The sequence below is a fragment of the Coregonus lavaretus genome, assembly GCF_964263955.1.
Source record: "Coregonus lavaretus genome assembly, chromosome: 12".
In the NCBI taxonomy this organism is placed as follows: domain Eukaryota; kingdom Metazoa; phylum Chordata; class Actinopteri; order Salmoniformes; family Salmonidae; genus Coregonus; species Coregonus lavaretus.
The window spans coordinates 18,903,080-18,918,983 of NC_139999.1; the positions used below are offsets into that span (position 1 = coordinate 18,903,080).

A 15,904-nucleotide genomic window follows, 5' to 3' on the forward strand; every position below is an offset into this window, starting at 1 on the left:
AACTGTGATATTTTTATGTTATTTATATGGAAAGTCAGATGGTCATTTAGGGCGACTACATTTTTATTGACTACAATATATCCCTGGACATATAGCCTACGCACTACATATTTAGTCCTCAGATGCTTTGCATTCCAGCATCAGTTACCTTGTGGTCTTTCACAATAAACTATTTTAATACATCAAGTGGTGAGGTAGTGTGTGAGAGAAAGAGAAACATATGCACAAATTAAATAAATTAGGCCACAGTAGCCTGTGAAACGTGTAGGCTACAATATGTCTTTGCAGGTCTATGTAAAAAAAAAAATATTGGGCATTATTCTACATTCAACCTTTGTTGGATTGTCAAAACGCACACATCAGCTATTATGCAAATTACCCTTCTCGCGGTCTTTTTATTGGAGAGGAGCAGGGAGGTGTAGTCTATACCGTGTGACATCATGCAATGGTTCTTTATGAAGAAAGTGCGCTCGCAAGCATAAACCAGTACAGCTACACACATGCAGAGCTTTTGGCCCCGCCGTGGACTCCCAGCACCTTTCTTCGATCCGATTAAGAGGACGGTTTTCTTTCCATTTTTACGCACGCATGTTTTCACTGTATATTTAATTTGACGGACTTACTAATTGTATGAAACGTCTCATCAATAGTGAAATTGTTGCAAAAGACTGCATGAGAGAATAGAGTTTTGTGCCCCTTGGAAGTGGCCAAGACAAATAGATCCAGGAAAGAATGACCGCTGAAACGCATACAAATCTGGCTCTGCCGAAAACCCCTTTGGGTTATGTCAGTGAGTTCGACTTGATGAAGTTCGAAGTGAAGAAGGAGACAATGCAGGGGATTGATCACTCATTCATTGGGCCGTGCAGCGAGCTCCAGAGACCGGACTCAGTCTCCTCCACCCCGGTCAGCACCCCTTGCAGTTCGGTGCCATCGTCACCGAGTTTCAATCCGGGTGAGCAAAGGAACCCTGATGATCTTTACTGGACGCCCAGCAGTGGAGGTTATTCACAGCAAATGTATCCCCACACTTTTGGCCTGACACCTGAGGACGCAGTGGAGGCCCTTATCGGTACCACAGTCCACGGGCACCAACCCACTCCGAACGGTCACCAACAGGCTCTCCAAGCAGAATTCGAAGGGTACGGGGCGGCACATAACCTCAACGGCCATGTCCAGCAGTACCCTGGACTTATCCGTCAACCCGACGGTCTCTCGGGTCACCCTGATATGCAAGATATGCACTGCCAAAATCAATATCACCACAAGCAGGACCTCGACAGCTCGGCTCCGCACTCACCCGACTCCCAGCTTAGTGCGCACCACCTCCATCAGCAGAATCGCCACGACAGACGACTCAACGTGGAGAGCGCCTTCTCGGACGACCAGCTGGTCTCCATGTCAGTGAGGGAGCTCAATCGGCACTTGAGGGGTCTGACCAAGGACGACATGATGCGTCTGAAGCAGAAGCGCCGAACCCTGAAAAACCGTGGTTATGCACAATCTTGCCGCTACAAACGTGTTCAGCAGAAACACGTTCTGGAGCACGAGAAGACCAGCCTTGTCACACAGGTAGAGCAGCTGAAGCACGAGCTCAACCGACTGGCACGCGAGAGGGACGCATATAAACTCAAATGTGAGAAATTGACTGGTTCGAATGGTTACCATGAAACTGGGTCTACCAGTGACAACCCTTCCTCGCCTGAGTATTTTATGTGAGTTTATTCTTTGTACCAGCTACCAAAGTTATTTTACTGATTTTATTGATAAGCTTATTTGTTTCAACAATATTAATGATTTCATACCAGTTCTTGATGCAAATCTATCATTTAATTCACCTTTTAAAATGATTAAGAAAATAAGATTTGTAATATGAATCTATAATCAATCATGCATGCTGGACATGTATGGAACTGTCTATTTAGTAGGCCTAAACTTGTCTGTTGTCTTCGTGAAAATACTTTAAATAGTTCCTCTTACTTTTGTTAAATTGAAAACCAGTCTGGTTTATGAAATTACATTACATACAGGAATGATGATATTACTTTTGACTTCATGTACTAGGCATACTCTCAATTTAGTTATAAATGGATTCATCCATCAAAACAATTTTGAAATAATTTTCATTTTTTGTGTTCAAATCTTCACTTGAGTGCTATTCATGTGTTCATTCTGCCTGCTGTAGGCTGTCTATTCTAACAAATATAATGAATACATGGGTGATGATGATGTATCTCCTTGTGCTAGATATCCTTTTATGTTATATTACATTTTGAGGAGCTGGTTCTGCTGGCCAGATGTGGCTAATGTTTTGTTTTCCTTTCACATACTTTTTTGTTAATTGTACAAGAAAAAGAGCTAGATTTATTTTTATTTTTATTAATGATGCATTATTGCCTGCAAATGACCATAATTGTTTTGTTACCTGTCCAGCTGTGTTGAAATATATTATCATCTGCTTTAGACTTGTAAAGATCAATAAAGCCATTCATACTTTTATTCTGCAACTTTGTGTTTCATCTGTTGAGTAATCACTTATAGATTACTCAACTGTAAAATGTAGACATGTTTCTGGCTCACTTAGCTATGTATTCATTTGGAGCTGGTCTGATTAATTCATTGATTACATGAATAGAGCATGGATGCCAGTGGCTTTAAAATTAAAATCATATGTTTTTCTACAGAATAAATTATTTTTTTCCAGAGAAAAATGTTTGCTTTATGTGGCCATGTTGTTAGCAGTATGATAATAGTTTTTCTCATGTCTATAAAGGAGAAGTGAAGTGCGACTGGCAGACATAATGTAAAGGAACGCAAGACATCTTGCTTACATTTAATTAGGCTAATTGATATAGAAATATTTGATTGCTGAAAAAGAAAGACGGTCATTACAACAAGAAGGAGCTCCATAAAACGCCAAATTCAAAGCTGTGACGTGTTTTACAAAAAGGGTTATACAAATACATGTGAGTGATTGATTAAAACAAATAATAATAATATGCCATTTAGCAAATGTCTCTCCATTTACACTCATTTCTTTCACCTTAGTATATAGAGTAGTGAAAGTCCCCAAAGCACATTATAACATTCCAGGTTATTGGGACTGTCATGACATGAACAATGTTTTTTGGCATTTATAGTGAAAACATGCAGTTGTATTTATTTCTATTTTACACACAGTTGTTGCATTTTACACACAGTCAACTGACTTGACAGAAAATATAATTAGAATACAAAACATTAACATAACTGCGAGCAGCAATGAACGGGGTTCACAGGATGACAGAAAGGACACAAGATCAGTTACATAACAAAGCAAGCACTCCATCATGTAGGAACTCATTTTCTTACATCAGATCGCAACGCTCGTCCCTCAACTGATCTGTCTTGTAGGACGTGGAACACATCTCAAAATCGCGATTTTGCTTATCCGCCTAACACTAGTTCCTAATTCTGAAAATCACTCCGCTCTCGGTAGCTATAGATGCCCTGGATACTACGGCAAACCAAACCATGCTCCAGCTAGCAGCAAAGTGCAAGCTTGTTTGAATGGCCATATGGTAGATAGTTTGCCAGCTTGTTGATGAAGTTTTAAGGCACCAAAGTTATGGGACTGTTCTCAGAAATTAGCATGGATCTGACTCTGACCGCTGCCACTGTGCCTCGCTACTTTGTAACATTTGGCCAACGCAATAACGTCGCATAGAGCAGTCAGCTGTGCTGTAGAACTCGCCGCACTAATCACGGCAGATCAGATATGATGAAAACGAATTTGTGCATTAGCTAGAAGTTCACTACACTAGCTAGCTAGCTTCAGGGATTATTCAGCATTGAGTGTGTGAACTGGCGTTGTTGGCATCCCTGCCTTTTATTTCATATGGCTTGAGTTGAGATTAGTTCAGCCAGCAAACAAACACTTACTATTGGCTAGGAAATATTTATGCACATTTTGAATTTCAGAAATACTGATTCTACCACCACAAAACACCTTAGCTAGATGTAGAATTGGGTAGTGAAGACTTGCTCATGAGTAAACATAAATATTAGCTACAGGTTTATAGTTTTTGGTAAGATTAACTCTGACTCTTTTGAGGATGAAAGGGCACTGGGGGAAAAGGGTCAATATAAGGGGATATCTTTATCTATATATTTCTGGATATCTGACATTTTATTATATATAATTAGTAGACATGCTCCAGATACGCATGTCCTTAATTTCATATACGGAGCTAGCATATTCTCCGTAAAGGGACAGTTTCTACATGCATCCAATCCGGACCTCAGAAATCTCCCTGCTACCATATGAGCCCAGGGAGATATCTGGGATGAGATATGTTCAAGACATTCACCTGATTCGTGCACCTGCTTACATATTTGTAGAATATTCTAACTCCGGAAAGGGTATGTGTCAACATGGTGACATATCTAAGCCTATACTTAGGCATTTACGAATCCACATATTTCCAGAAATGTATCATATCTGTAGTCATTACCTGATAATTTATGTACCTGTATTTTTTACATTTAAATGCATAATTTCAATAGATATCCTTACATGATATGTAATATTCATCCTCATATGTCTGATTCCCACGGGGGGCCAGTATGGGAAAAAATAAATAAAAAAAAGAATAATGTATGCACTAACTGTAAGTCGCTCTGGATAAGAGCGTCTGCTAAATGACGTAAATGTAAATGTAAATGATTGAAAATGGGCTAAATCCGACTTCAGCGGCCAAATAATTTTACCTGTGCAGGTGCCGAAAATCATTGTGCTTCTTCACATGAAGGTGACATATCTGAGCATACATTTGCGCCATATTCAGTAGTAGGCTATACAAGGCACGGAAAGGCAAACATCGTCATATTTAATCCAAGTTGCTATTTCCAAGGCTATTTCTGTTTTTAAAATGCAGCAAAGCAAATCCAGAGCTCGAATCACAACACATGTTTTTGTAAAGATGCGAACATAGGCCAATCTTTGCTAAAAATGTATTTTATTTATTTAACAGAAAATAAAAGTTGCACACCCTCAATACCCCTGACTGCCCTGTTTGTTATGGATGCGATGGGTGCAGATTGGATTGTGAGTGGCGGTCCTTTGCAGTCCAGACCCAACGTGGTGCTAGTGTTGGTCTGTGATCCACTCCAAACTGTCAATGCATAAATCATGAATCAAAATTGTGTCAATATTGCAAGAAAATATTGTCATTTCACATAACTATACCACAAGGTAGCTACTCTAACTGCTTCATTCACGATGAGAACTAACTGGAATAAGCTAGCTAGATAGCCAAGTTGTTAGTTAGCTAGCTAGCTAAGTTAGTTAGCTGGCTAGCTTATACTTTTCACCAAAGGGAAGGCAATTTCATTATTTGTTTACTAGCTAGGCTACCAGTTAGCGTTTACCCTACTGGCTACTGGCCAGATTAGCTAGCGTTCTTGATTCTCGTTACTAAAATAAGTAAAACATCTTAAATTAGCTACTCACTTTAGCGTTAACTTCTTTGAGGTATTTTCTGAACAGCTTCTCACTTCCTTGTTTCTCCAGTTGTCAGTTCGACTAAACACGGTTTACACACTAATTTGTGGCGCCCAAATTCAAAATTGACAGTTGGAACTCCACAGCTGAAAATTCATGATTCTTGTTGCTAGGCTCCCAGTTACAGTGCTTATAGCTTATGGTTTGTGCATGCCTTTATCCAGAGAGAATACCAAAATTATAGCTAGTGTCTGAAATAATTATATGGATTTAATATTTTTCAAATTATTGAGCATGTCCTCAAAACTCAAATAAGCATCAGAAATGTTTCCTTATTTAGCATATCAAAATGCAAATCAAGATCCTGATATGAACCTCAGTTAAGAGCATATGCACTGTATATGCTGAGAAAATATACTATGTAGGCCTACTGTCAGTATTTGTCATCATATAGAGAAAATAAGATGTCCACATAGGCCTATCTCAGGATATCTAATGAGTCAATATCTGGCCATACCATGTATGACTTCCGGAGGGAATCCAAAAATGATTTGTGCATGAAAGAAAAATATAGATTTCATATTTGTCAAATTGAGCATGTGCTGAAAACTCAGAAATGCTTCAGAAATCATCCTTATTTTCCGCATATCGAAAAGCATATCAAGATCCGGATATGGACCTCAGCCAAGAGAAGCATATCTGTAATCAATATAGCTTCATATCTTGAATGTGCTGAGAAAACACATATGCAATGTATACAGTCATTATTTGTCAACATGAAGAGAGAAAACAGGATGTCGCATATCTCAGGATATTGAATGAGTCCATATCCGGCCATAAGAAATGTCCATGTGTGATATTCAGAGTAATCCCAATATCATATATGTCTAAAAGTGTCATGATTCTCTAGAGCAGAACCCAGAAGCAGACCAGGACTAGGTGAGTAAAGAGAAGGGGAGTATTTATTTAACAACTCAAATGTGGAAGCAGGATAATCCAGGAGACGGAGCGGGCAGCGGGGGTGAGTTGGTGGAAGTGAATAGGCAGATCCAATGATGTCACAGAAGCCACCGACGACCAGGCAAGGGTGGAGTGAATGTTCAGGGAGAACAACTGTAGACAGAGTAAACAGAGGTAAGTACACGGCAAGCAAAAAGTACAAAACAACAAAACTAACTCTAGTAACTTTGAGGCTGATACGCTGACACAACATACTGTTCATGGCTAACGATCCGGCAGGGAATGGATGTCAGGTCAGAGCTTATGAAGTGGAGAGGTGATGATCAGGACCAGGTGTGCAGATAGCTGATGAGATGCAGGTGCGGGTAATAGAGAGATCTCCCGCCTAGCTTCGTTGCCCGGCAACCAGACAGGGTGCGTTCAGGAACCTCAGGAAACAGACTCCAGGACAGAAAACAGGCAACACAGGCAGAAACAGACTCAGGAAGCGGGATTCATGACAGTACCCCCCCTCCGACGAACGCCACCGGGCGGACTACCCGGAGCACCAGGATGGAGGCGGTAGAAGTCACGAAGGAGGTCAGCATCAAGGATCTGACGCCGAGGAATCCAACTCCTCTCCTCAGGACCATACCCCTCCCAGTTCACGAGATACTGGAAACCCCGGCCCCGCCGTCTGGAATCCATGATGCGGCGCACCGTGTAGACAGGACCACCTCCGATCATCCGAGGAGGAGGAGGATGAGGGGGCAGCAGAGGACTGAGGAGAACAGGCTTGAGGCAGGAGACATGAAAGGTGGGATGGACTCTGAGCATTCTAGGCAATTTGAGTCGAACCACAACAGGATTAATGACTCTCTCCACCACAAACGGACCATTGAACTTCGGTGACAGTTTCTTCGACTCAGTCCGCAGAGGAAGATCCCGTGTAGCCAACCAGACCTTATCTCCGACGGCATAAGCGGGGGCTGGAATACGGCGACGATTCGCCTGGAGCTGATACCGGTCAGAAACTCTGAGGGCCTTTCTGGCTCGATGCCAGGTCCGGTGGCAATGACGAATGTGGGCCTGGACAGAGGGAACCGAGAGATCCTTCTCCTGAGAAGGAAACAAGGGAGGTTGGTAGCCGTACAGGCACTGGAAGGGAGACATCCCAGTGGCAGAAGTAGGGAGAGTATTATGGGCATACTCGACCCATGGCAACTGAGAGAACCAAGAGGTGGGGTTGGAGGAGACAAGGCAGCGCAGCGTGGACTCCATCTTCTGGTTGGCTCTCTCCGCCTGACCATTAGATTGGAGGTGAAATCCAGATGTGAGACTGACTGTAGCTCCAATGGCCAAACAGAAGGATTTCCAGACAGCAGAGGTAAACTGAGGACCACGTCGGAAACTATGTCACTGGGCAACCCGTGGACCCTGAAAACCTCCCTAACAAGGATCTCGGACGTCTCCGAGTCAGAGGGAAGCTTGGAGATGGGCACAAAGTGGGCGAACTTGCTGAATCTGTCCACAATAGTCAGAATGGCCGTGTTCCCATCAGAAGAGGGCAACCCAGTGACAAAGTCCAGGGCCAGATGCAACCATGGTCGCCGGGGAATAGGTAGGGGGTGAAGAAGTCCCGAGCTGGGCCGATTTGGTACTCTTATTCTGTGCACAAACTGGACAGGCAGCAACAAACTTCCGGGTATCTTCTCCCATGGCAGGCCACCAAAATCGTCTGCGTAGTAACGCCATAGTCCGAGCCACGCCAGGGTGACAAGCCATCTTGCTGGCGTGGGACCATTGGAGGACAGCAGAACAGACAGACTCTGGCACAAACAACCGACCGGGTGGACCGTTACCGGGACCGGGCTGCGTCCGAAGGGCCGCCATAACCTCCTCCTCAATCCTCCACGTAACTGCTCCCACGACGAAGTTCTGGGGAAGAATCGTCTCAGTCTTGGCCCCACTCTCCTCCATCTTGGAGAACATCCGGGACAAGGCGTCTGCCTTGCCGTTCTTCGAACCAGGTCGGAATGTCAGGGAAAAATTAAAGCGTCCAAAAAGAGTTGAGACGTCTAGCCGATTGCACGTAAGCAAGATTCTTGTGGTCAGTCCAGACAATAAACGGTTGCTCCGCCCCCTCCAACCAGTGGCGCCACTCCTCCAAGGCAAGTTTCACAGCGAGAAGCTCCCGGTTAACCACATCGTAGTTTCTCTCCGCAGGCGACAGACGACGAGAGTAGAAGGCGCAGGGATGGAGTTTACCGTCAGTGGAGCTTCGCTGGGACAGGATGGCGCCAACCCCCACAAACTGACGGGAAGTGTCAGGTTGAGAGAGAATCGGGGCGTTGGTGAATCGGCTCTTCAAGTCCAGAAATGCTCGGTCTGCCTCAGGATTCCAACAGAAGGTTCTGGTGCTAGAAGTCAGGGCAGTTAATGGAGCGGCCACACGGCTGTAATCACGGATAAATCTACGATAGAAATTCGCAAACCCCAGAAACCTCTGGAGCTGCAATCTCGTACCGGGCTGGGCCCAATCAAGAACCGCCCTAACCTTCTCTTGGTCCATCTTAATCTCTCCCCTGGAGATTATGTACCCGAGGAAGGATGTAGTGTGGGTGTGAAAATCACACTTCTCTGCCTTCACAAACAGGCGGTTCTCCAACAATCGCTGCAGAACCTGCTTGACATGCTGGACGTGGCTGGAAAGCTCCTTAGAGAAGATGAGAATGTCATCCAGGTAAACGAACACAAAAAGACAGATTATATCTCTCAGAATGTCATTCACCATACTCTGGAACACTGCAGGAGCATTGGTCAGTCCAAACGGCATCACCTGATACTCGAAATGACCCATCGGTGTATTGAAACCAGTCAACCACTCGTCCCCCTCTCTGATCCGGACCAGATGATACGCATTGCGTAGATCCAGCTTAGTGAACACAGTAGCACCCTGTAAGGAGTCAAAAGCAGAGCTCATCAAGGGCAGGGGATACTTGTTCTTGACCGTAATATCATTCAAACCCCGATAATCAATACAAGGTCGAAGAGAGCCATCCTTCTTACTCACAAAAAATAATCCTTCCCCCAGAGGTGACGACGAGGGACGAATGAGACCAGCAGCTAGAGACTCCTTTATGTAGGTCTCCAAAGCTTCACGTTCAGGTCGAGAGATACTGTATAACCGTCCCTTGGGATAGGCAGCTCCAGGGAACAGGTTAATGGCACAATCATATGGTCGGTGGGGAGGAAGTGACAGAGCCTTCTGCTTACTGAACACTTCACCCAAATCGTGATATGTTTCAGGAACCAGGGACAAATCTGGGGGGGTAGAATCAATGACCTGACTGGGAACAGAATGGGAACAGGCAGTCTTAAGGCAGTTAGCATGACATTCAATGCTCCAACTAGTTACCTTGCCAGTCACCCAATCAAACGTGGGATTGTGTTCTCTCAGGCAGGGGTATCCAAGAACCAGGGGAACATGGGGAGAAGGCAGAATGAAGAAGGAGATAACCTCTGAATGATTCCCTGACAACAGCATCTTAACAGGTTCAGTCCTCGTGATACGTGCCAGCAGACTGCCGTTCAGAGTTATAGCTTCAATGGCTTCTGGTAATTGCTCCTTGGAAAGCCCCAGCTGTTCCACCAAGTCGGCGTCCATAAAGCTGCCATCGGCACCTGAATCGATAAGAGCGTTAATCGCTAAACTCGGATTCTTGTTCATGAGGGTTGCAGGAAAACGGGGTCTGACAGGGCTCTTGAGAGGTTGAAACTGGCTCGCTAAAAGTCCTCCCAAACTTAGCGAGCCGGGCAGTTTAACGGGCGCTGGGGACATGCGGAGATGTAATGTCCCGGGTTACCACAGTAGAGGCAGCTGTTGGTCTCACGTCTATGTTGGCGCTCCTCCTTGGTTAACCCGTGCCGCCCCACTTGCATGTGTTCAGGATCTGGAGGCAGGACCCCTCTAATCCCGTGTGGTGAATAATGATCGGCTCGTTCTGGTCCACTTCCCGACCCGAATGGTAACCGAGTAGCTGAGTGATTGGACGGACCCCATTGCTTCTCCCTCCTTCTCTCTCGGACTCTGTTATCCACCCGAATAGCTAATGCTACCAAACTGTCCAGGTCACTAGGCTCAGGATAAGAGATCAGCTCATCCTTGAGTTGCTCCGACAACCCCTGATAAAAGACCGCTTGTAGTGACTCCTCATTCCACCCACTCTCCACAGCCAATGTCCTGAATTCGATAACAAAGTCTGCAACACTGCGAGCTCCTTGGCGAAGAGAGAACAAACGCTTAGCTGCGTCCTTACCTCGGACTGGATTGTCAAAAAGCTTCCTCATCTCTGCCGTGAACTCCTGGTATGACGCCATGCAGGTGTCCTGTCGTTCCCATACGGCTGAAGCCCACTCCAGAGCTCTTCCATGCAGCAGTTCAATAACAAAAGCTATCCTGGCCTTGTCTGTGGCGTAAGAGTTGGGTTGCAGATCAAAAACGAATCCACACTGCATAAGAAATGAACGGCATCTTCCTAAATCCCCTTCGTACTTATCTGGCGTCGGAACCTTGGGCTCACGGAAGGGAACAGCTCCAGAAGCGGCAGGCGAGAGGAGTGAAACAGGTGGTGGAAACTGAGCTGAGCCTGTATACTCGTCAGACTGGCAGAAATGTTCCGAACCGACAACGCTATCTCATGTAGCGCCGTGCTGTGTTGTCCCAACATCTTCTCCTGATGGGTAATGGCATGGCGAACGGAGTCCAGGTCCACTGGGTTCATCCTTGGCCGGATCGTTCTGTCACGATTCTCTAAAGCAGAACCCAGAAGCAGACCAGGACTAGGTGAGTAAAGAGAAGGGGAGTATTTATTTAACGACTCAAATGTGGAAGCAGGATAATCCAGGAGACGGAGCGGGCAGCGGGGGTGAGTTGGTGGAAGTGAATAGGCAGATCCAATGATGTCACAGAAGCCACCGACGACCAGGCAAGGGTGGAGTGAATGTTCCAGGAGAACAACTGTAGACAGAGTAAACGGAGGTAAGTACACGGTAAGCAAAAAGTACAAAACAACAAAACTAACTCTAGTAACTTTGAGGCTGATACGCTGACACAACATACTGTTCATGGCTAACGATCCGGCAGGGAATGGATGTCAGGTCAGAGCTTATGAAGTGGAGAGGTGATGATCAGGACCAGGTGTGCAGATAGCTGATGAGATGCAGGTGCAGGTAATAGAGAGATCTCCCGCCTAGCTTCGTCGCCCGGCAACCAGACAGGGTGCGTTCAGGAACCTCAGGAAATAGACTCCAGGACAGAAAACAGGCAACACAGGCAGAAACAGACTCAGGAAGCGGGATTCATGACAAAAAGACACATCTGGATTCAGAATTTGCCAAGATATGGTGCATATCCACAGGATATGGTGCATATCAACTCAAAATATGCATTGGAAATGGTCTGTATTCTTTATAATATCGAAACGTGTCATGTATGGACCTTTTTCACCCAGTGGATGATGTCAGCTTGCATATTGCATATTGTAGCCAGACTTCTTTTTAGCTATCCCATGAGTGTTTTAGAGTTATTAGACAGATCAGTGCAGACGGCAGTCGCGGTATCTGATGTGAGACAATGGTAGGAACTATCTTCCTTTATGTGCAATCATGAGTCTATTTACAAAATCTGGAGTGAATCTGAGGTATGGTTCATGAGGAGAAAATTATTGCAGATGATTTTGACTATTATGCAAATAATGAGTTATTAATAGTTTCCTTGTTTTTTGAGATATCAATTTCAGTGTGGTTCATGTAAGGGACATCGATGATAGCGATTACAAGTTTCAAGTTGATAGGCCACTGTGGAGATGATTTACAGTGGTTTAAATGGACACGTAAAATCTGATTTTATGATTTGTCAATAACTCAGCCATCTTTTGAACAATCCATTAGCTTTTCTCAAACTAAGATAATACATACCATGGGCATACATTCCAAATGTGGTGTCATTTGGTCTTTTGATTCATGAGAAGAAGATTTTAGAAGATTTATTTTGCATATTTGAGTATATTAGTGTATGTGCTAATATACATCTACTGGTATAGTGTGGCATCTTTGAATGCATCAACATTATTTTCTCATACTCTTTAGGGACTATTGTGATGAGTCCAAAGAACACATTTTGAGTGAATCTGACTTTTAGTCCATGAGAAAAAAATGTTTTATGAATATTTTAAGCATTAGCATTACATAGTCCCAAAAAAAAGTGAATGGTTCATCATTTCTTTATTTTGTAAGATATCAATGCCAAACTTAACATGGTTCATCATGGGAATGTATTTGATGACCCTAAAAGGTTTCAAGTTGATAGGCCATTGTGTAGTGGATTTACAATGGACACTTAAAATCTGATTTCCTGATTCATTAATAACTCAGCCATCTCAAACAATCCCTTAGCTTTTCTCAAACTAAGTTAAGAGATGTACCATTGGCCTACATACCTAATTGGTGTTATTGTTGTTATTTGGACTTATTGTTCATGAGAATACGTTTTCAAAAAAATTTAAGATCGAGAAAAATCTATTCTGATAGACCTTTTTGGTGCTTGAGGCATGAAGAAAGACACCGACATACAAAGTTTAAAGTCTCTAGATCAAACAGGGCAGTGGATGTGAGGGTTTAAGTGAGACTGCTTATAACAGCGCCACCTATTCGCCAATCGGTGCCATTCTATTTGACCAAGTTACTCTGTCCTCTAGTTTCTGTCTTCCAAATTAGAAAAAAAAGTTACCAATCTATGCTTGAGTTATTTGACCATGTCAAGGAAAAAAAACAATCCTAAAAATAACAATAGGTTTCACAGCTTTGCTGTGAACCCCTAATAATAAACACTTTTCCATACCAATGCACTCATTTGGCTTGTGACAAATGAAAGGATGAGTGTCTTTTTTCTCTGTGCTGACCTTTGACCTTCATGGACGGCTGCTTCCTGAGGGACCCCTGGATGTGAAGGCACTGAAGACTCGCTGGCTGGGGCTGTGTGGTGGAGATAATGAGTGGAAATCAGGCTTCCCCTCTGCTCTCTTCCTCAGACAAACAGGTCACCTCTGCATTCATTAACAGAGGAAAAGAGAAACACCAAGCACAGCACATTGTTGTCTCTTTCGGTGAACTATAGGGTATTTTTCATTAGAACTGTTCCAACCTTTTTAGTTATTTTAAAGTTTTGATAAAAGTTTAATATGATGAAAGGAGAGTCCAGTCTCACCTTCCTCCTTGGACAAAAGGTGACAGTTTCTGCCTGTTAAACAGTGCTGAAATGCACAGAACCAACTATATTCACAATACCTGCAGTGGAGTTAATCTTAGAATGTATCTTCATAAAATGTCCATGAGATGATGGCAATCATTTAATACTTTCTGTAGATCTAAAAGTTAAATGTATATAATGTAATCACAAACTGCAGTACTGCAAGCTTGTTCGGATTAAGAGGCTTCTCAGAGAAATGGCTTGACTTACGTTTAATTGAAATTGTGCACCATGGTCCCACTTTATATTTAGTGTTGTTAAAGCATTTATGTAGTAGTTACAAACTGTAGGCAGATGTAATTTTATATTGCTGTGTAATTACACATTATATACACATTTGTGCAATGTGGTTGGTATGACTGCATATTGATTCTATTACAGTTGCAAACAAATTTATTGTATTAAACCTTCCCTCACTGTTATCACACTAGTTTTATTTTAAATCTCTGAAATTGGGCAAGTTGCAAAGATATTTAACATTTGTAAGTGCTACTGTACCAACCATGTAGCCTGAATAGGCTGACACAATTTTTGCAATACTTTCACAATAAAGTGGGACATAAATGTGTAGTTATTTTTGGTATGATATTTACATTTACCCACTGAGGGCTGTTCAGTAGACACAATAAAATTGCATCAAAAAAATACATTGAAAACAGATTGAAGTGTTGCCTCAGTGTGTGTTCTTTTCACCTTTCCTTTCCTCTCCACAGTTAGATGAGCAGGTAGGGTACTATTGGCTCCAATGTCACCAATGTGACACACAGGAGGAGGAATATGTGAATCAGGGATGGACCCACTCCCAAGATCTAAATATTGACACTAATAACCAGCGCAGTTACCTTGCAAAAGCAACGTACATTGGAAAAGCATTTTTTCACACACTTTCATCTGCATAAGCATGTGTTTATTTGTGTGTGTGTGTGTGTGTGTCTGTGTGCACGTGTACGTGCATGTCTGCCTGCATGCGTCACTGTGTTCAGTATGAAGTAGACTGTTGGAAGAGAGGAGACAGCGGTTTGTGGTCCTGTAACACAGCTTGCAGGGTGCCATTGTAAAATCCATTAGCCAGCTCTTTTTCTTTGCATGTGATAGGCTAGCGTGCCTGATGTGGGAGCCCAGCACTTCCCCCTCCTCGCTCGCGGCCTCGCTCTCTGCCACCAACACCCCCACCCCAGACCCACCACCTCAGGCTGATTACTGAGTCAGCAGGAGGAAAAGGTGTCTGCTTCTCTGTGGCGTCAGAGAGAGTTGAAGAGAGTGGAGAGAATGGTGGACAGAGACTATAGACGAGATAAATGGTTCACAAACAGAATATATGGATGGGAAGAACAAGCCAAACAGTGATATATTGAGATAGTTGAGAGCAAAGAGTAGTTGAGAGGGAGGAAAAAATGAAGGAGGGCAATCATCATCAGTCACCTTTACTCCTTTCAATGTCACAAACGGTTAACCTTCATTGATACCAGCAGGTCATCACAGTAGAGTAGACCATTTTAAAGTGTCACCATCAGTTATTACTGTTGGTTTAGTTGTATTTGTAATGTAATACATATCAATAGACTGTTTAACTTAACTCTATTACTCAATAAAAATGCGTAAACGCAGGTGACAACATTCATTTACGGATACTGTTCTCGGTTGTAGTGATGGTGACTGTGAGATGGGGTTTGGGGCAGGCAAATGGAGTCCTGCTTGGCGCTTTGTGCTGGTTTGCAGAGGCATGGCTACTCCACAGTGGGCACTGACAGAGGAATGTCAGAGATGTGCGCCATTGTGTGGGGAGAGGCACAGGAATGCAGGCCGCCAGGCTGCAGTGTTACCAATGAACACAGCCAGGGGCGTCAGTAAAGGAGGGGTGCGGGGAAAAAGGGGCCGTTTCTACTGAAACATGAAGCCTATCCACCACCGCCGTCCTCAGTCATACCCATCATTTAGCTAACCCCATACAACAGAAATGTGAGACCTTCGTATAATATTTGACACATTATAACTAATCCCTCTCCTGCCAACAGTTCCAGTAAAATTATTATTTCTCATTATTCAACTGCTTGCTGAGGATATTTCTATGAAAGTACCATCCACTGACCAGACATTTGAGCTTTACAGCAGCAGGACGTTACCAGTCAGATCCAGTTATTTCCAACTTAACCATTGTTATTGTGCAATGGATG

The 15,904-nt window shown here is 43.6% G+C and overlaps 1 protein-coding gene across 1 annotated transcript; it reads left to right on the plus strand.

The window, feature by feature from the left end:
* The first annotated feature begins 503 nt into the window (after window positions 1-503).
* On the plus strand, window positions 504-2,499 carry mafbb (v-maf avian musculoaponeurotic fibrosarcoma oncogene homolog Bb). The gene has a single exon (XM_084172687.1). The coding sequence runs from the start codon at window positions 733-735 to the stop codon at window positions 1,717-1,719; it is 987 nt and encodes a 328-aa protein (XP_084028813.1). The 5' UTR covers window positions 504-732; the 3' UTR covers window positions 1,720-2,499.
* The last annotated feature ends 13,405 nt before the right edge of the window (window positions 2,500-15,904 follow it).